At 44.7% G+C, this 21790-nt stretch overlaps 1 protein-coding gene across 10 annotated transcripts in view; it reads right to left on the reverse strand.

Moving 5' to 3' along the window:
* The window catches only part of Cdk12 (cyclin dependent kinase 12), a 112802-nt gene that overhangs the window by 28707 nt on the left and 62305 nt on the right, over positions 1-21790 (reverse strand). For 2 of the 10 annotated variants that reach the window (XM_037200875.1, XM_037200874.1), the window contains exons 15-17: positions 16087-16188; positions 15530-15648; positions 11857-11965 (exon numbers count right to left, since the gene is read on the reverse strand). In XM_037200875.1, the coding sequence (XP_037056770.1) occupies positions 15597-15648; positions 16087-16188 (154 nt within the window). In that variant the 3' untranslated portion in view covers positions 11857-11965; positions 15530-15596. Of the gene's footprint in view, positions 1-5972; positions 7339-7825; positions 9246-11856; positions 11966-15525; positions 15649-16086; positions 16189-21790 lie in introns of those variants that run through there. The other 8 variants (XM_037200872.1, XM_037200873.1, XM_028889533.2 and 5 more) reach the window with 8 other exon arrangements.

The following is a 21790-nucleotide window of genomic DNA, read 5'->3' on the forward strand; positions in this document are numbered from 1 at the left end:
GCCTTCCTTTTTCTGTGGGTACTGGAGACTGAAAGCAGAGCCTTGGGCAAGCTAGGCAAGTGCCTCTACCACCAAGCTACACTCCAGCTTCTCTGTTCAGCAGTTTCACTGTAGAAGGGGATAATACAGGAAATAAAACTGTATAGCACTTATTTACTCACATGCATATGCTTAGTAAAACTACAAATATTTTGGGGCCAGTGAGATAGATCAGCAAGTCAAGTTTCTTTGTCACCAAGCCTGACAACCTGAGTTCCATCTCCAGGACCCACATGGTAGGAGAAAATCAACTCCACAGGTTGTTCTCTGACCTCCATATGCATAATGCATACCCCACACCCAATATACATTCAGATAATTGAAAATACAGAAATCTTTACCAGATCAATGGACTGCATCAATGTCATTATTACAGATACATTTTATTAGTTTTGCAAAGTGATAAACTTCAGGGGCCTCCTCTTGTTTTTGTGTGTATGTATGTGTGTATATATTATGTGTGGGTGTGTGATTATGCACGTAGCTCCTAGAGGTTGATGGGTATCTTCCTCTATCACTCTTTGCCTTATTTTTTTTGACACAGGACCTCTCACTGAACCAAAGGATCACCAATTGGTCAGGATGACTAGTCAGCAAACTCTGGAAACCCAACTGTTTCTGCCCTACCCCAATGCTGCGTTCAGAAATGTGTTTGTGGGGGAATCTGGACTCAGGCCCTCATGCTTATGTGGCAAACATATTTACTCAATGAACTATCTCCCCAATCTTTTATTTATTTATTTATTTGTTTGTTTGTTTGTTTGTTTGTTTAAGACAGGGTCTTACTATGTGGCTATGACTACCCTAGAACTATGCACACCAGGCTGACCTCAAACTCACAAAATCAACGTGAATGCTGTGAGTAAAGGGGTATACCACCAATACTCAGCCTGTTTTGTTTTGGTTTTTGTATCGGCAGGGTTTCACATTAACCCTGGCTGATATAGAAATCATTCTATAGGCTAAGCTGGTTTCAAATTTAGGCAGTCCTCCTGCTTCAGCCTCTTGAGTGCTGGGATTACAGGCATGAACCACTATACTCAGATTTTGGTATTATTTCTTAAAATGAGTATCAATCTACAATTACTTCACTTAAAAAATCCATAAAAACAAAATGTTGTGAAACACACCTCTAACTTCAGTATTTGGGAGGCAGAGGCAGGAGGATCAGAAGTTAATATCATCTTCAATTACATAACAGGTTTGAGGTAGCCAATGCTACAGGAAAACCTGTCTTAATAAACAAAGGAATCTGGGTGGCAGAGGCAGGTGGATCTCCGAGTTCAAGTCCAGCTTGGTCTACAGAGCAAGCTCCAGGACAGCCAGGGCTACATAGAAAAACCTCATCTCAAAAATAAACAATTAAAGAAAAGGAAGGAAAGACAAAAGCAAGCTACCTAGCTATGATAAAGAATGTCTCCATAGTGGCTTGCTCTTGTGTCTCCATTGTAGAATTCAAAAGGAAGATTAAGGGCACGCATGGTGGTGCACACCTTTAATTCCAACACGTGGGAAACAGAGGCAGGAGGAGCTCTGTGAGCTTGAGGTCAGCCTACACACACACACACACACACACACACGTACACACACACACACACGTGCGCACGCGCGTGCGACATAAAAAGAATAAGGAATATTCTCATTAGAAAAAGGAAGATTAATAATAAATAGTATTCATTGGTCCATCAGTAAAATAGTCATAACCACGGGGAGTGGATATTTGTTATCTGTTGGCCCAGTATCTCTACTATTAAAAATGCATAGGATGGGGCTGAAGAGATGGCTCAGTGGTTAAGAGCACTTGTTCTTGCTGTAGATTTGGGTTTGGTTCCTAGTACCCATGCCAGGTGGCTGACAACTAACACCAGCTCCAGAGTATCCAGTGCTCTCTTCTAACCTCTGAAGGCAACTGCACTTATGTGTACATACCTACAAGCAGACACAGATGCACACACATAATTATAAAATAAATAGGGGATGGGAAAGATGGCTCAGTGGTTGAGAAAACTAGTTGCTTTTCCAGAGGACCTGGGTTGGATTCCCAGAATCCACTTGGCAAATCACAATTATCTGTAATTCCAGTTCCAGGGGATCCAATGCCCTCTTCTGGGATCCAATGCCTTCTTCTGACCTCCACAGGCACCAAGCACCCAAATAGTGCACATATATACATTCAGGTAAAATATCTGTATACATAAAATAATAAAAGAAAATAAACTAAAAATAAATAAATAGAACTGAGAGATGGCTCAGTGATTTGCTTGCTGCTCTTCTGGAAAATCTGAGTTCAGCTGCCAGCATCCATGTTGGGTAGCTCCAACTACCTGTAATTCTAGTTCTTGAAGAGCTAGTGCTCTCTTCTAGGTCTGGGCCAACTCTCTCTCTCTCAAACACACACAACAATAAAAATGAAATAATCTTTAAAAAAAAAAACCACATAGGGTGGACTGGTGAGATGATCAGTGAGCAAAGGTGCTTGCCTCTAAAGCCTGATGACTCGAGTTCAATTCCCAGAACCCATATGGTGAAAGAGAGAATTCCCCAAAATCTCCGTATGCATTCAGTGGCATGTACATGTGCATACACACAGATAAATAAAATGCAATTTAAAAAAATGCTCACACCCTAAGCTCAAAATTCAGCAGGCAGAAGCAGGAGGATCACCAGTTCAGGGTCTTCTTGGGCTACAGCGAGTTTGAAGCCAGCCTGGGATGCTTAAAACCCTGTGCCAAAAAAAGGGAGGAAGGTACAAAAAGATGACGTGGCTAGTAAAGGTGCTTGCTGCCATGCCCAAGGACCTTGGTTCAATCCAAAACCCACATGGTGGAAGAAGAGAACTCAGTCTCTCAATCATCCAACCTCCACATGTACCTCTATATGCATTCAGTGGCATGTACACGTGCATGCCCTGTCCTCCAAAAAAAATTCAAAGTCACCTTCAGCTACATAGAAAGTTCAAGGCCAGCCAGAAATATATGAGACACTGTCTCAAAAAACAGAAACAAAGACAAAAGTGGAAACTTGCATAGTGCTAGGCATGTAACTTAATAGTAGAGTGCTTGTATATGCTGTGTAAAGTCTTGCTTTGATCTACAGCCAAGGGGGAAAGATCATGAAAAGATCATACGGGTTGGAGAGATGGCTTAGTAAAGAGCACTTGCTACTCTTCAGTTCCCAGTATCCATGTGGCTGCTTGCAATAATCTGTAACACTCCAGTTCTAGGAGATCCAATGACCTCTTCTGGCCTCTAGGGGGACCTGGTACACACTTGGTGTACATACATACATACATACACACACACACACACACACACACACACACACACACACACACACACGCAGTTAAAACATGCATACATATACAATAAAATTACTTTGGTAATAAGTACTCTTAACCACTGAGTCATCTCTTCAGTCTGAAAAATTTAACTAATTAGACCCAGGCATAGTGGTGCACGACTTTAATCCCACTCAGGAGGCAGAGGCAGGTGGAGTTCTGTGTTTGAGGCCAGCCTGGTCTATAGAGTGAGTTCCAGAACAGCCAGGACTACACAGAAAAATCCTGCATCAATAAACAAACAAACAAAGAAATAAATAAATAAGCAAGCAAACAAATAAAAGCACTTGTTTCTTGTTACTTTCTTTTCTTTGGTTTTCCCCAAGACAGAGTTTCTCTGTGTAGCTTTAGAGCCTGTCCTGGATCTCACTCTGTAGACCAGGCTGGCCTTGAACTAAGAGATTCGCCTGGCTCTGCCTCCCCAGTGCTGGGATTAAAGGCATGCACCACCCCCACCCCTCAGCGTTATTTTCTATTTCTAGACAGAGTTTCTCTGTGTAGTCCTAGCTGTCCTGACACTTGCCTTTATGGACTAGCCTGGCTTAAACTTAGAGACCCACCTGCCTCTGCCCCACAAGTGCTGACATTAAAGGTGTGGGGTGCCACATCTGGCAAAAAGCACTTGTTTTCACAGAGGACCCAGGTTTGTTTCCCAGTGCCCACATGGCAGTTCCCACCATCTGTAATTTGATTTCCAGGGGATTCAATACCTTTTTCTGGCCTCTGTGGGCACCAGACACACAAGAAAACACTCATACACATAAAGCAAGTAAATCTTTAAAACAAACAATAGGAAATGAGCTCTATATTTCAGTAAGTCTAGGTAATACTTTCTAGATTTTAGACATTACAAAATACACACAATATAATACCTGGTGGATATAATACCAGTAGGATAATGTAGGTAAAATACTTGACAAACTGAAACGTCTGGCAAGTGCTAGCTGCTATACTTCCTAATAGCTACTTGCTGTGGGTTGGTCTGTATGTCAAATTGCTCTGATTGGTCAATAAATAAAACACTGATTGGCCAGTGGCTAGGCAGGAAGTATAGGCGGGAAAAACAGAGAGGAGAAAAGAAAGAACAGGAAGGCGGAAGGAGTCACTGCCAGCCATCACCAGGACAAGCAGCATGTGAAGACGCCGGTAAGCCAGGAGCCACATGGCAAGGTATAGATTTATGGAAATGGATTAATTTAAGCTAATAAGAACAATTAGCAAGAAGCCTGCCACGGCCATACAGTTTGTAAGCAATATAAGTCTCTGTGTTTACTTGGTTGGGTGTGAGTGGCTGTGGGACTGGCGAGTGACAGAGATTTGTCCTGACTGTGGGCAAGGCAGGAAAACTCTAGCTACAGCTACTGCTCTCTGATCTATCCTGGATGAAGGTATACTTGCAAGCAGAACAGTGACTTAGAAATAGTCTGGAAACAGTAGCTTTTCTCTTGGCTAGAGGCACAGAAATTAGAAAACTGATTTCTTAGGGAGTCTGAAAAGAGGGACTCTAGTTACTTCCTCTTCTAGGGGACTGCCACCCTTCTTTCAATCCCAAGCTTGTATGTACGTGTGTATACACACACACACACACACACACATTCTTCAGAGAATCATGAAATCTTTGAAGCAATGATGTCAGGTCTGCTGGTTCATAAAAAACAACAGGATTTGGGGCTGGAGAGATGGCTCAGTGGTTAGTAATACTTGCCACTCTTTCAGAGGGCCTGGGTTGACTCCCAGCACCCACATGGCAGCTTTTAACAATCTGTAACTCCAGTTCCAAGAAATCTGATGACAGCTTCTGGCATCTGCAGGTACCAGGTAGAAACATGGTACACAGACAAGCAAACAAGAACATCCATACATAAAAATAAACAGACAAAAAACCAACAATATCCTACTGTATCAAATACTGCTGACTGAGACCACTTGAGGATCAGGCTTTATACACTCTTTGATGCAATTTCCACAATCTTGAAAAACAGTAGTTTATTAGCATTTATTTTTTAAAAATTTGTTTTAAAACACAGAATTAAGATATTTTAATCACTAGAGTTAAAATAAAGAAAGGCACTTGGACAAAAAAATAAGACATACCCAAGAATGGGTATGGGCTTCTCAAGAGATTACTGCCTTATCTGCATTTCAGACTAGGAAAGTATGGCTCAAAGTAACTTCCAAAGGGTATCTGGTAAGTGGTGGAGCTGGTACCAGAACCCAGAGATGCCTCTGCAAAGCAATCTAACCACCATAAAAACTGTATTTCAGCCAGGCAGTGGTGGCACACGCCTTTAATCCCAGTGCTTGGGAGGCAGAGGTTGGCAGATCTCTTATGAGTTCGAGGCTAGCCTGGTCTATAGAGCGAGTTCCAGGATAGCCTCCAAAGCTACAGAGAGAAACCTTGTCTCAAAACTTCCCCCCATCCAAAAAACAAAACAAAACCAACCAACCAAACAAAACCCAACTATATTTCAAAGTATCAAGGAGTACTGCACTGTGAGGAAATTGTGCTGAGGCTATGTGGAAGGAGTTTAGAAAAAGAACCATGTTTACTCAATGTTCCTTGAGTAGGCATAGACAAATTCATCATAGGCACAAGGACAGTAGCTGAAGAGAAACATTTTATTCTGTGAGTAAGTTTTTTCAAGTTTAATTCAACTGTTTCTGTTAAAATCCAATCCATTTTCTTCTCTTCTGCTTTCATGTGGATGGTGAATGGGTACATGGTTCTCCTCCATGGAAAGTCCTAAGTAGATGGCAGGAGGTTCTGTCTCTAGCTCTGCTGAGATTATGACTAGGACACTTCTCTTTCCTCAGTCACTTGGATCAGAGCAAACCAAGAGGAATTCGAGAAAATGGACCATGAAAGACAAGCAGCAAAGAGAACCCCAACTAAATCAAGAAGGGCAGCTGGGAGAATGCCTGACATCTCTTGGGGCCTTCGCAGGTAAAAGTTTTCCCAACAGGCTCAGCAGCAGGCTTCATGTCAGACATCAATTCCACTGTGGTGGTCTGGGCAGTAATCTCTCAAGCTAGTACCTCCTGTCTCCATGGGACATCCACAGTTACCTTGCTCAGATAAGGAGAGGCTATGGATTCTGCCACTCTGTATTCCCCTTCCACTCCAATACTATCTTGCTGTATTTGTTCAAGTTTAGACAACGCAATAAAGGACTATAGAGATGGCCAGAGAAGAGAATAATTTTGGCAGGAGAATGTGGAGATTCCAAGGCTAGGTCCAGAGGAACTCTTCTGGGATCTCAAGGCCAGATCCAAAACTCTTGTTTTCTTTCCTTCTCATACAAGAGCCAGGGGAACAACTGGGTTATGGCCATACTATCCCAAATGTGACTGATCTCATAAACTAAGCAGGCTCTGACCTACATGGATTATAGAACAACTGGGGCCTAAAACTGGACACGGAATAGAAGGCTGTGTCTCCTTCCTCCCTCTGTTCCTCATACATTATTCCACTCTGGGTTCAAAGCATGCCCATTCTCCACTTTGGTTTCCCTTGACCCATCTACCCTATGGACAGGAGAGAGTTAATGGCATGATATGGGCAAGCTATAAATTTCCCATCAGCGTGGAGAGAACAGGATTGTTGGCAGGGAGGGGGCTGGGCTGGGCACGCAGGGTGGGGGGGTGGGGGGATCTGGGAAAAAGCCAGGAGGTTGTCTCTAGGTAACAATAAACACTGCAAGCAAGGAGCAGCTGTTACACTTACTCTCTCTGCATCACAATGCTGAAATAACACTAATAAACCAGTGTGCCCAATGCACAGGCATACACACATTTAGGGCCAAGGCTCCAGTTGCACCTCTAGGGCTGCCCTCTGCTCTAGAGCAGAGTCTTGATGCCACAGACATAGCAGTCCAGACCTGGATATACTTGCAGGGGAAGATGAGGCTGGTGAGTGCTTCCCAATCCAAAGGCAGTCATGGAGTCAAGCTGGGCACCAAAGGCTGGGAATACAATTCAGATTCTGTGATATTCAGTGGTAGAAACAACACAAATTTAGCTATCTCTTAGCTGGGAAGAAAGGAAGGGGGCAGGAGGTGCGTGTAAGGAGAGATAATTACTTACCATATCTGGTCAGATTGGAGGTAATCAGGTGGCCAAGAGTTGAGCTGGCCAGTGGGAGGTGAGAGAAAAGGGAGCAGAGAAAGGAATTTGGGAAGGAAGAGGATCAGGGAGAATGTGGTATCTCTCCTGGGGCTAAAGTCCCCCATTCCTGCCTATATTTCACTGTATCTATATCTATATATCTATATCTCTATCTATCTATTTATCTCTATCTCTGTATGTATGTATATATAGGCTTCCCCTCATAGTCCAAGTTTTATATCCAGGGCCAGATGATGTGTTGGCTTAGGTCAGAACTAAGCTTTAGGAACGGGTCCCAGAGCTCCTTCAACTGCCAGGAAGGAGGAAAAGTGACACTGCTCTCACCTTCCTGCATGAAGTACAGTTCATCTGTCTGTCCAAACAGAGTCATGTCTGGATGACCAGCAGAGGGGAAGAGGACTCTCACTCGGCCTAGAAAAACAGAGCTTCCAGCAATAAAAGGAACAGAAACAAGAACTCATGATCTATCACAGAATACCCACCGAACCCTCTCTTCTATGAGGCCAGAGGTCAGGGTGTTTATTATCATGTGCCTGGATATACTAGTATCCAAAGTTCCTATTGTTCTCTTCTTGCCAGTTCCAGTCATGGACTGAGAATGGATGGAGAGGATGCATACTGCTCACTTGACCTGTGAGGGAGAACACCAGCATTTCGGAACATCGGTGGCTGCAGCCATTTCCCAGCCTGTACCAAACCCTGTTCAGCAGTCTAAGTGTCACTAGACGCTCCTCTCTGGTCCAAGGTGTCTGAGTCTAGTGAGGACAGCACTAAGCACAGGTGGCAATCCTTTCTGGGTCTGGTCTTGTAGTACTATTTATCTTGTGTTTGTTTGTCTATTAAGAAATTTCTATGTGGCTGGAGAGATGGCTGAGTGGTTAAGAGTACTTGCTACTCTTGCAGAGACCCAGGTTCAGTTCCTAGCACCCACATGGCAGCCCACAACCATCTGTAACTCCAGTTCCAGCGATCTGTTGCTCCCTTCTGGTCTCCACAGTAGTCACCAGGCACACATGTGAAACACAGACATACATGTAGTCAAAACACCACATAAAATAATCTTCAAAAAGAAATTTTTGGCACTAGGCATGGTAGTACATGCTTATAGCTACAGTACTTTGGAAGATGAGGCAGTATTGAGACTTGGCAGCCAGCTTGGGCCACATAATGAGATTCTGTCTCAATAATAAACAAACAGCCCCACCCCACAAAGTTTTATGTTAGCTGGGTACACAGAGTTCTAGGCAGGCAACTGAGGAACGATAGTAACAGCTGTTTATCAGGAAAACCTCTCTTTTGGAAGGTACCCAGGATTTCTGGGCTGCCCTGCCGCTAATGGATGTCTTATGTTCTCTGTGTAGCCTGTGGAGATGGTGGGTGATGTCTCAGTCTTTCTTCCCTAGGATAATGCAATCTCTCCTGCTTACTTCTTTCTCATTTCTCCCTTTCTTTTCATAGCTGGGACATCTATCTCCTAATCTAGATGAGAGATTTTTCATCTACAGAGCTCAGAGTGGGCAGGACTGGGGCAAAAGAAAACTCTAACAGACTTGATCCCCCTCCCCTCTGTTGTTTTCATGAGCCACCCCCACTGCTGTGAGTCACCAGAACCTCAAGCTCTGCTGAGCTGCCAGCAGCCTTCTTCCTCCCCCTCTTACAGACAGGCAAATATGTACCCAGTGAGCCCCAGTGTCCACCAATTACCTACCATAGGGCCACAGCACTCTATCTCATCCCTAGGAATCTGTAACACAGACACAGAGATGAATGAGCAAAGGAGTGTGAGACCTGAGCTGTGCTGTGCAGAGGCACAGTGCTGGTTGCCTGCACAGTGGCACAGGATCACCAGCCAGGAGAGCTGGCACACTTGGGCATATTGCCAAAGCAGCATGTAAAAGGAAGCAGAAGATGGGGCAAGAATGCTGTTTCAGAAGCAGACATCTCCTGGCTTCATCTCTGGCCTGTTTCTTCTTTTGGGGCCAGTGGGCACCACAGCACTGCTACCTCTGTCAATGCCTTTCTCTGCTTTCCCTTTCTGCCTACAGCTCTGGAAGACACAGGGAAATCTGCATAATAGCTTTCTATGTATCAAGGTGAGAGGTTCAGATTTTCAGATCTACCCTCAACCCATGGGAAAACTGAAGGGAGAAGGAAAAATGAGGCCCCATTAGAGTAAAATTTAAACGGCACGCCAATGCTGACTAATCCCAGAAGGCAAGGAATCCTGGGTACTTCTACCTCTTCCTACCATATGTACTTCATATCTAAGTATTTTCCCACAAAGGGCCTGAGTTTCTTCTGGACTTCACAGAAGGTTCTAGACGTGGACTTAAAGCTATAGATTTGACACCCTAGGATAACCTTGGGAGTAGATGGCAGACCTGGTAGAATTGATGGGAGGGAGAGTATTTCTATTCCTCAGAGAACATCCAGAATGTAGAGTGAATGCTTCCCTATGCTGTCAGGACATTGGAATAGGGATGAACCAATTACCAAGAGCAAAAAAGAGTAGCAGGTTTATACACAGAAAGTAGCTACCTTTCCTCTTTTGCTGTGTGCTCTTCTTCAGTGCTGTGTTCTAGACTAGAAAGAGCAGCTCTGTGAAGAGTAGCCACCTACCCTACACAACACTCACTATGAATGTCCTGCACTTTATTGAGCAGCCAGTCCCACAGGTGGAACTATAAAGTCTCAGTTCTTTTATTTTTGGTTGTAAGCCTAGCCTTTCACAGTTAAGCCATCTCTCCATCACTAGGTCTCAGTTCTAAAGTGTGGGACATCCTGTCTTCCCTTCTTCCTCATCACCCTGACAGGACAGCTTCTGGCACAGTTTCCTGAGGCCCCTGGAAGCAGAAAGGGGCCTAGAAGGATTTTTATCCGATTGTCCTAGGGGGATTTGAGGGCCTCTCACCCTGTCTGTGAGTAACAGACCATGACAGCCCCTGACAGTCTATGGCAGATCAGGACAAGGTTGGAAACTGCAGAGCCAGATCCTGCTTTTCTCAAGGGCCTGAGGGTAAAAACAGGTTACCAAGATAGAAGACAGTTCTAGGGGAAGGAAGGTAAGGATGAGAGCTGGAGAGTGTGGCAAATTCTATTGGTGTTGCCTTCTAACCGTGAATCATCCTTGCCTCCAGCTCAGTTTAGCCTCATGAAGCACAGATCACAGAATGTTGAAGATTTTGAGAAAAGAGGAGATTGCCGAGAATGCCACCTTTGACAGCTTGGTAGGAAAGCCTCTATTATCTTCACTTGTCCTTCTGCCCCGGGCCCTAGCATACGAGCAATGAAGGAAATAAGGGGATAAAGGCAGCTGGAAATATGCCCTTCTCTTTAGGATAAATCAACAGTACAAGAGCCAGAAGAGACCAAAGACTCTAAGGCCAGGATACTACATGAATTCAGGAACATTTCTAATTCATTTTGTAGGACCTTGCATTGAATACTGTCTCTATTGCAGTCATGAGACAAAAGGTGAAAACTATCCTTGACATTTTGGCATAACTTTCCCAATTGCTTATATTATAGCATGGGAACTTGTGATGAGATTTCCGTAAAAAACGCCAGATGGTGGTGGCACACGCCTTTAATCCTAGCACTCCCAGAGGCAGAGGCAGGCACATCTCTGAGTTTGATACCAGCCTGGTCTACAGAGTGAGTTACAGGAGAGCTAGGGCTACACAAAGAAACTCTGTCTCAAACAAAACAAAACAAAACAAACAGGGCTGGGGAAATGGCTCAGGGGTTAAGAGCACTGGCTGCTGATCCAGAGGACCTGAGTTCAATTCCCAGCAACCACATGGTGGCTCACAACCATCTGTAATGAGATCTGGTGCCCTCTTCTGGCCTGCAGGCATACATGCAGGCAAAACACTGTATACATAATAAAACAAAATCTCAACAAACAAACAAACAAACAAACAAATTCCATTAAAAAAATTAGTCAGGGTTGGGGATTTAGCTCAGTGGTAGAGCATTTGCCTAGCAAACCCAAGGCCCTGGGTTCGATCCTCAGCTCCGGGGGGAAAAAAAAGAAAAAAAATTAGTCTTGGGAGATTTGCCTTTTGGTTAAGTAGTTGAGGTAGCTGAAGCATTTCCTTCCCTTAGACCTTAAAAAACATGGCAAACTCCTATAGAGAGGGGCTGGAGGCAAAGATGGATAATGACCTCTGGAACAGGCTGCATAAAGGAGGATGTTCCCATATCACATCACTTACAAGCTGCACCTGCTGAACTTTCCTAAACTGCTTCCAACAATCAGGAAACAGTGACAAGAGTCACTTGACATGTCAGACAGTGGAGGACAGAACATCATTATTATATTTTTCATTTGACTTTCTTCCCTCCTTACCTACCTACTTTTTCTTGCCCTGTGCTCCCAGGAACTCTCCAAATCCAGAACACAACGCCAACTTCAGGGCAGGATTCAACCGGTTCCTCCTCTCTGGGTCTTGGTTTCCACATCTGTACAATGAAGGGGTCAGGCAAGATGAGCTCCAAGTTCCCTTCTTACAACATTAAGGTTCTAAGGTTTAGACCCAAAGTCACCAGGTCTCATTTGCATACCATTTTACTTGTAACCTCCAGGACAGTCCCAGGTCCATGGTCCCTAGCTCTTATTCTCTCTCTTTAGGAGCTCAAAGTTCAACCCCACTTCCCTTTCATAATCTTATACTCAACTGCAGGCGCAAGAAAATTCTTACCTACTATTCTGGCTGTAAATTCAGGCTGCAGACCTGAGTCAATCAGCACACTTCCATCTCTTTGGAGGTCCTGGCAGTTGGGGGGAAATCCTGGCACCTTTCCCCAGTACCTCCCCTCCTCCACTTCGCTGTTCTCCATGCCAGAACGCAAAGTGGCCAGTGATTGATGGGCCTGGGTTCCTGGTAACCGCACCCAGTGGCCCAATCCTCCTCCCTTATCCAATCCCTCCCCTGTCCCTATTCAGAGATCAGATTGTCTCATGTTAGTCCCTGAGGTCCCATTAATTAAAAATACATCCAATTAAATGGCAGGTGAAAACGTGCTATTGGCGCTCTACACCCCCCTGCCCCAGCTTGGTCTTTCCACCCTCACCCCCCTTTTAAGGCTCAGCTGTGCTTTGAGCTGAGAAAAAAAAAAAAGATGTGGAGAGAGGGAGTAGAGGAAGACATAGGGTAGGAGTATGACATGGGGCGGGGTGTGTGTGTGTGTGTGTGTGTGTGTGTGTGTGTGTGTGTGTGCTTGAACCTCTGCCAGGATAGCATGTGCCAGTCTGGGAGGGTGGCACTATGCCCTGGTGTCTAATTTCTGGAGGTGTGAGTAGGTTAAGTCAGCTGGGTACCCACCTCCATTTCTCTTAAAGGGGCAGAGGGCAGTCAGAGGGTATGGTTAGCTGTACTCTTCTGGATTTAATAGGCAAGGGACAGAAGTGTAAATGGCAGAGGGATCTTTGGAGTGGATAAGATTTTTAGGAGTGGGAAGGGTCTGATTCATCTTGGTATACCTCTGCTATTTCCCAAACTAGGAAGATAAAGGGCAACTGACTGGGACCCAGGTGTCAGGGCATTGTGACACTCTGGAGCTTGGCTATGTCTCTACCCTTCCTTCAAGAAAGCTGAGGAAAGGATGGAGAGAGAAAGGAAGGAGCCATAATTTGGGTGGGAACAGATGGGTCAGATAGGATAAAATATACACAGATGGATATTCATGTGAATACCATGTCCCTGAGTACCTTAGATAAAAAGACTCAGAGAGACCTTTCCTGTTGGCTCTTCCTCTAAGCAAAAATCAGCAGCAGTAGCATCATGTCACCATGGCCTGGCTGTCTAGTAGGCTGCACACAGGGCAGCTCCTTGACAGTCACTGACTGATCTCACTTTCTTCTATCCTATGGATAGAAGCATTTTGCCAGGTAAGGCATTTGCCTCCAACCTAAGGTCTTCCTCTGGCCCCAAGCAACACAAGTCTAACAGACACTGGACACTGTTGGAAAGGACTGACTAAGGGTGGCCTCAGAATCAGGCAGGAGCAAGGGTGCCAACTCAGGGTTTCGGCCTGGCTGCCTTGGCAGCCTCAGCACCTCCTCACTTCACTTTAACGCTAATTGGAGATTTTAATCTGCACTGCTGCTCTGCTCAGGGTGCTGGGGGGAGCACCAGCTGTGCAGTAATTCCAGCAGCACCGACTGTTTAATCAAGCTGTCCTCCTGGGGAGGGGCCTTCAGGCATGGGGGAAGGAGGAAGACCTCTGTCATTTCCCTGAGCCTGTTCATTCTGGAAGGCCTTCTGAGGGTAAACTGTGGAGCCCTCAGTCCCATAGGGCCCAAGTTGCTTGGCATGCCCAGCAGAGCCATGACATGGCATAGGGTAGACATGAGGCTCATAGCCAAAGCAGTCCCCTTCATGCTGTTTTCTGATATAATTTTGGCTTAGAGCTCTCTGGAGTCCTGGGTGTGCTTTGCCGGATCAGATACAAAGATCTACTAGACTTGAATTCTGTAGGTTTGTGTTGGTGAGAGTGCCAGGGCGAGATGAGGTAACCCATTTTCTCAGTCTTCAGTTCCCAATACTTTCTCACCAACAAAGATACTTTTGAATACTTGTAAAAAAAAAACAAAAAAAAAACAAAAAAAAACAAAACTTTTTCCCCTCTGAAATCCAACCATTCCCACCCTCCTGAACTAGAACTCAACATCTCTGGGATAAAGGGACAATGGGCTTGACAGCTGGAGCCACCTACCTTGAATTGAAGGGAGTACCTAGAACTTCTAATAAGTTCAACTAGGCACCCACTCAATCAGCAGGCCTGAAGAGCCAAGTGCACAGGCCTCAGTCATTTGAAAGGAATAACAAGTGCTATCAGTTATTTTTCTGACTTCCGGTCCAGGTTCTCTGGCTCTCTGGGAGTGTTTGTGATCCTGTCCCTGGAAAGAGTGCCCTCATCCAACTGTTTCCTAAGGGGCTTGAGTTTTAATTGGCCAGCAGTGCCCTCGTGTGGCAGAAATCAAGACTGCAATTGCCCCGCTGGGTAGACTGCTTTGAGGAATCGGGTAGCCTGGCTGACAGAAAAGTAGTAGTTGTAAATGTCGGTGCTCTCCAATGCCATCGAGGAACTAAATGCACAGGTACTACCTGACTACTTCGTGGGGTATTCCCTGCCTTCTGACACCTACTTTCTCTTCCTCACTCTGTCACATATGCTCCCAGGGGAAGAAGCGCCTGACTTAGAGCAGGTCTGCTGCTTCAGTTGTCTAGGCTGCAAAAGGGAGAGAGGCACTGCTGAGGAAAGGGCCAGTCAGAAGGGTAAGGCAGTGTTACCTCTAGCCCCAGGAGGCAGGAGGATGCTCGACAACGCTCCTCAGGCCCCAGAATGAAGTAGACACCCAGACTTTTGAAACAGTAACATCTAGTGGTTGATTCTACCCTAGAACCATTCCTTTTCTACTCCCTGAGGTATGTGGGGGTTAGGTAAGATGCTGGCTCTTTTGTTGTTTTTTTGACACAGGGTTTCTCTGTGTAGCCCTGGCCGGTCTGGAACTCGATCTGTAGCCCAGGCTGGGCTCAAACTCACAGAGATCTGCCTCTGCTCCTGAGTGCTGGGATTAAAAGTGTGTGCCACCACTGCCCAGCCTAAGGAACAGACACTAGATAAACACTCTCAAAAGAGCCAGGTATTTCCCAGTAGGCCCTTAGACTTTCAGCTTCCGAGAGAAAGGGTACTTGTTACTGAGTCATCTCTCACCAGTGTCAAAGACTGTTTACTAGTCCTTTCACATGCCTGCCAAATGAGGGAAATGGTTCTCAACTACAGAAAGTGATGGACATTAGAAGGGGACCTCGAAAGACTAGGACTTGGAAATTACTGAGACAAAGAGCTGAGTGACAAATGACTTCCCTTTTTGGAGACACTAAACAACAACAAAATTCCTTGAGAAGCTAGATGTAGACCCTCTAGTCCCAGCTCCTATGAGGGGTGGAGGGAGGGAGAGAAACAGACACAGAGAGAGACAGGCCATCATTTGTGAGGGCGTGAAGCAGCACAACCTACTAGCAGGGAAGGAAGGTGGAGTTGCTGGTTCTGGGTACTGAAGGCAGAGGAAGCAGGCTGCAGGCCTCTACTTCAGGTGTCTCATGCAGTATCTGGATAGATGGAACCTTCCACTGAACCTAGAAAAAAAGGTAGTGGAGCTGGTTAGAGGCAATGAGAAGAGATACTATTGTCCTATCTTGACTTGAAATAGAAAATTAAACAAAAAAGTTTTTTTGGGAAAAAAAGTGTTTTGTATATGAAGGGGTGTGGGCAAGTGAGCCAGCTATCCTAAAGGAGACTGACAGTAACTGAATAAGAATGTCAGTAATCCACTGTAGAGGAATTTCCCTTAACACAGGAATGAAATAACTGCTACTGTTCGAGAGGGGCTCACCCATGCTAGCTGGAAGAGAACTTGTTAACTAGAAGGTAGGACCCCAGAATAGGGCCAAATAAAAAGCTCAGGAGCCCTTCTGGAGATCTCAGGAAAGGATAAGAAACTTCCTGGCCATGAGTGGGGTTCTACTCCATGTAAGATCAGGCCAGTGGCTTCTGACTGACTTTTAAGTCCCTACCTGGCTTCAAGTATTGTGGATGAGACTGTTTGACAGGCTCTGGATACAAGGTAACTGATGGATATCCCCGAGTTCTTCAGGGGCCATCTCTGCTGCTGCCACCTGAAAAGAAAAAATAAGAGGCTGTATCAGACATGAGATACGGGACCAGACAACAAAGTGGGTCTTTGGTCATACACAAGATATTATAGTTGGCAGCTACCAGCAACATTGTGATAGCTGCTGTTTTTCCAATTATCTTAAACCTGGATTCCCCCAAAATTGCCAGATGAATCTTAAAAATGTATCCAGAGGAGTTGACTATTCCAGATTCCTACCTCCAAGGAACTAGCTCCCAGGCTGGTAAGTGCAAACCATGGCCCCAATACTTAGACATGTATCAGGAAATTAAACAGAAATAGAAGCTGTGAAACATGGAATTACTATAAAGGGCAATGAGCATTAGTGTTAATATAAGGTTAATGCAAGATTGTAACTTGGAGGAGGCAACCTAATTTTAGACCAGATCACCAGCTTGGATTTAAGGTTCTCGTGTCTACCAAAGCTTCTTTAAAAGGAGTTCTGAGTGAAAAAATGGCCCTGATTATGAAGCAGAAAGGTATGCAGGAGAGCAGACTTGTTGCAATTTGGGCAAGTAGGTCTATCAGACATTTCCTAGTCAGGGACAAAGCCTTTGCATGGACATCAACCCCACATTTCTTTATTCTGCCAACTACAGTGCAAGAGACTAACTGTAACTGATATATAATGAGATCTATCCCTTTGTTATCCACAGACAATATCCAATTGGCAGGTCCCCTAACACAGACCATAACTATCTCCAAGTTGTCCAGTGTTTCTCTGCTTCCTTCAGCATTTCCCTTTCGCCATTACAGGTTCCCAATTTTCTACGTCCAGAGAAATCAAGCATAGGAAAGGGCACAAGACATAGCTCCAGGATGAGATGACCCTATCCTATAGGCCTTTTAACCTATTTTGGGTTCTGACCACTGTGAAACACTTTTCTTTATGCACTGTCCAAGAATACCAAATACTGCTTCCCCCTCCCTACCAATAAGAGAAAGGTAGAAGGTCCCCCACCAACTTCCTTTGGGAAGTACTTTGTTTTGCCTTGAATCCTGTAGTTCCATATTCCATTCAGAGACACCCACTCCCAGCCCTGCCTTAAAGAAGTGCTCTCTCTCTCCATTTTGATTCTTTCCAACATAGCTTTATTGCAACGCTAAAGAGCCTGAGCTGAGATTTAGTACGACTTTTTCACATTGCCTCTGAGGATCTTTTCCTATTATCACTCCCCCTAGTTTGTAGTTAAGGGTTCTTTGAAAATTTGCGGTAACAGCATTTGGATCTTTGGCTGTGGCTACTACTTCTTCCCCAACAAAGTAGAGTCCTTATATCTAAGAAAAAATTATTTATAAAATTTGTATGTCACTGAGAGTTTTTAAAAATTACATTACTTACTTATTATATGTGTATGTGAGGGGTGCCTATGCTGCAGTACATTTATGGAGGTCAGAGGACAACTTGGAGGAGCTAGTTCTCTCCTTCTATAATGTAGGTCTTAGGGATGGACCTCAGTCTGTTAGGCTGGACAGCAGGCACCTTTACAAGCTGAGCTATCTTACTGGCCCTGAATGAATCTAGTTTCTTTAAGACAGGGTCTTGCATGTAGTCCTGGTTGACCTCAAGATCTGCCTGTCTCTGCTTCCTAATCCCTGGGGTTAAAGGTCTATGTTATCAAACCTGGCCACTAAGAGATTATTCTTGAAGGTAGAAATACATAACACGGTTTCATACTAATGACTTTAAGTCTACTTTCATTCCTCAATTTCTGTCTCTTCTCCTTCAGAATCTCAAGTTTTTTCTTACTTGAAGTAGCTTGGGGTTATCAGGAATAGGCAATCTAAAGTTGAAGGCTTGATACTTACTCATGTAGGTTAAAACTCTGCCTCTGGGAGCTAGTCCTAGATGGCTCAACAGCCTCACTGCATGACTGGATCAGACACTTCTCCTCCCTGAGCTTCAGCACCTTGCTCTAAAGAGGGGCTGGATAATGTGACCTCTTTTCTAGCTCTGGAAATCTATGCTTCTGTGAAGTGCAAGACCTACATGTTTCTTCCTCCCCAGTGGTATCTGAGCCTGTCACCCTTCTCTGTGCCACTGTAGAAAGAAGTACCCCTATAGTATATGCCTTCCTAATACACTTTGACTAAAGGGGAAAATGAATCCTGAGAGTTCTTCCTTTAAGTGCCAAGTCCTTCCAAGAGGAAAAGGTAAGGAAGGGATCTAATTCTGATTTTGATAAAACAGGAGACAGTCTCCTCCTGTCCTCAAATTCCCAGACTGAACATACACTTGACTTTGCCCTAGGGAACCCATATAAGTAGTGGCTGCTAGTCCAACAGTAGTATGTGTAGATGGGAAGGAAGGACATGTAAACACATCCACGACAGAGAAATAAATATCAAAGCTCACACACTCCTGTTTTCCTCTTTGGGCCTGTACATGCCTGCAAGAAGCCTTAGTAAGAGTGGACACAGCATCCCAGCCTTCCTCCTCCCCAAAGTCAGAAAGGAAGAGAGAGTGAGACAGGAGCTACTTGGCTTCCTATAAATTGTTTTGTCCTTCCTCACAGCTGCAATCAGAAGCTAAGGGCTCCCGCAGGCCTTGTTCTGATCTGCTGCAGGCGATGGAGGGTTTTTGAAACGGAGAGGACTTGGCTGCGGCCCCGTTTCAGCTGCCGTTGGGGCTGGCTAATGGGCTCATTCGGGAAGACCCCCGCCTGCTGCACTAAAGAGTCCCCCGCCGACCCCCTCCCCAGTCCCAACCCAATTAATAAATGGGGGCTCCCACTTTATGGCTCTGGGAACAGGAACCAGAGATACAAATGACCCCCAGGGAGGGACAGAAAAAGGCCTTCCAAGAATCAAGCCAGAGAATTGTGCTTCCACAGGCACATGCTGCCACAGGCTAGTCATTTCCCATTTTCAAAGCATTAAAGGGGAAGAAACTGACAAAAACAAAACAGAAAAAAACAAAACAAAAACAATAACCAACCAAACAGAACCCTCTATTTTTCTCCCCCAGGTTCAGGGTAGCATTCTTGATGTCTTTGGTATACCCCAGAGACAGACTTTCTTGCTTGGTTCTCCAAATTGAACAAAGCTTGAGGCAGAGGTACTGGGTGCATCTGGACACAGTACATGCTCTACTGTCCTCCCTTGGCAGGGCCTGGTCCCTACCATCTGTAACACTGGACAAAGGCACATTGCATTTGGCTAACAAGCACCTGCTTCTTAAAAACAAGCCACCTCTCACTTAACTTTCACTGTGAGCTCAACTGTGTTTTGGGATCTTCATCTGGAAACCACCTTCCATCCCTCCCATTCACACCACGTTTGTCAGCAAGCCTAACTCCTGTGGACCCTTTCCTTTGTTCCACCCTAGTGCAAGTCCCTATTGCCTCAAGTCTGGGCCAGAATAAGAGCATCCTAAAGAACTGTTTCTTTGGCTCAGTAAAGTTACAAAAGGCTTCAGCATCATTTTTAACTGACTCTGCTTTATTGTCTATTACTCCTGAACAAACCAAATTCCAAATCCTAATTTAGACCAGTAAGAGTGGTTCTCAAACTTCATTTCCCAATCTACCTTTCTTGTTTCAGCCTTTGCACGTACAGAATACACATATGCCCTCTTCTCGTGTTTCCTCCATGCTAGTAAGAAGCTCTTCTTATATGGGACACAGAGTCTTTTCTTCCCCAAAGTCACAAAAAGCTAGTGGGACGGTAGCTTCTTGGGTTATGTGCTATGTGCTGCCCTCTTTACTCTCAAAGAATCACTCTGATTAACTCGGTCTTTTCTGCTTAGTTCTTTGCTTTGACTTCTTCATAGGGTTATGCTTACTTCATAACAGGCACATCTATGTACAGACTTATAAAATACAGATTCTTAAGTCAGCACATGCATGTAATCCCCAAACTCGTGAGGCAGAACTATGAGGCCATCCTGGGCTATACAGTTTTGAAGGTAGCCTAGGTGACATAGCTTTTGTCTCAAATGGAAAAGCACACCAAACTAAATCAAAAAAATATCAATTCCCCACACCTGAGGCAAGTGTAAGACTCACTTCTCTCACTAGGCCCAGATGCTTCCTAAAGGTGGGACCCTCTCTTGGTGTTCTTCCTTGCTATACTGTCCTATACTCAGGACAAGATTTAACTAGTGATATTCCTGTTTCTCAATAAAGGTGCTCTCATGGCATTAACTCTCTAGATACAATATATCTGTCAACTTTCAGGTTGCCACCTGCTCCAAAGGACATCAAATCTTTCCAAATTACAAATTCAGGCTGGGCAGTGGTGGTTACACCTTTAATCCCAGCACTTAGGAGGCAGAGGCAGGCAGATCTCTGAGTTCAAGGCCAGACTGGTCTACAGAGTGAGTTCCAGGACAGCCAGGGCTACACACAGAAACCCTGTCTTATAGAAAAAAGAAATTACAAATTCAGTTTCGTGTTTTCAAAGCATGAAAGACAAAAATAAAAATATAAAATGAGGGGCTGGAGAGATGGCTCAGTGGTTACTAGCTGCTCTCCCAGAGAACCTGGGTTTGATTCCCAGTACCCACATGGTAGTTCACAACTGTCTATAACTCCAGTCCCAGGGGATCCAATGCCCTCTTCTGGCCACACACCAGGAAACACACATGGTGCAGACATACATGCAGGCAAAATACATACACATTAAAAAGAAATTATCTCATTGACTCATACTATTTAAACATTTTCCTTAAGGATACCTTAAGAATGACAACTCATTTTATTACACTTTTTTTTTTTCTTTTTTTGGTTTTTCGAGACAGGGTTTCTCTGCGTAGCTTTGCGCCTTTCCTGAAGCTCACTTGGTAGCCCAGGCTGGCCTCGAACTCACAGAGATCCACCTGCCTCTGCCTCCCGAGTGCTGGGATTAAAGGCGTTCGCCGCCGCCGCCACCACCACCACCGCCCAGCATTACACTTTTTTTTTTAAACACAGGATCTCTTGGGGTGTTGTGGCAGACACCTTTAATCCAGCACCTGTGAAGCAGGCAGATCACTGTGTGAGATCCTAGTCTATGTAGTGAGTTCTAGGACAGCCAGAGCTATATAGTGAGACTCTGTCTCAAAAAACAAAAACAAAAAAACATCCCCTCACCCGCCCCCCCCCCCCAAAAAAAAGGATCTTACATATCCCAGACCGGGCTTGAACTCGCTATGTAGCTTAGGATGAGACTTTAAATTTCTGACCCTCCTGCCTCTGCCTTCCATATTCTGGGATTGTAGATAGGGTTAACCACCATGTTCAAGCCCTATTCCCTAATATAGCTAAGATTAATCCTATATTCTAAGATAATTTGAATTTCTAGAATGAAAATCAATTCCAATACCAAGCGTAATCTTGCACCCTACAAGATCGTGCCTCTGACAATCATTTTAGAATAGTGAAGTTATGTGCCTCTTTCAAATGAGCAGTGGGGTGGTGGTGTCGCCACTTAGGAGGCAGAGGCAGGTGGATCTCTGTGAGTTTGAGGTCAGCCTGGTCTACAGAGTAAGATCCAGGATAGGCACCGAAACTACACAGAGAAACCTTATCTCAAAACAAAACAAAACAAAAAAACAAACCAAAAAAAAAAAAAAAAAAAAGAAAGAAAGAAAAAGAAAATTAAAT

The sequence above is a fragment of the Peromyscus leucopus genome, chromosome 8b (genome assembly GCF_004664715.2).
Source record: "Peromyscus leucopus breed LL Stock chromosome 8b, UCI_PerLeu_2.1, whole genome shotgun sequence".
Classification (NCBI taxonomy): Eukaryota; Metazoa; Chordata; class Mammalia; order Rodentia; family Cricetidae; genus Peromyscus; species Peromyscus leucopus.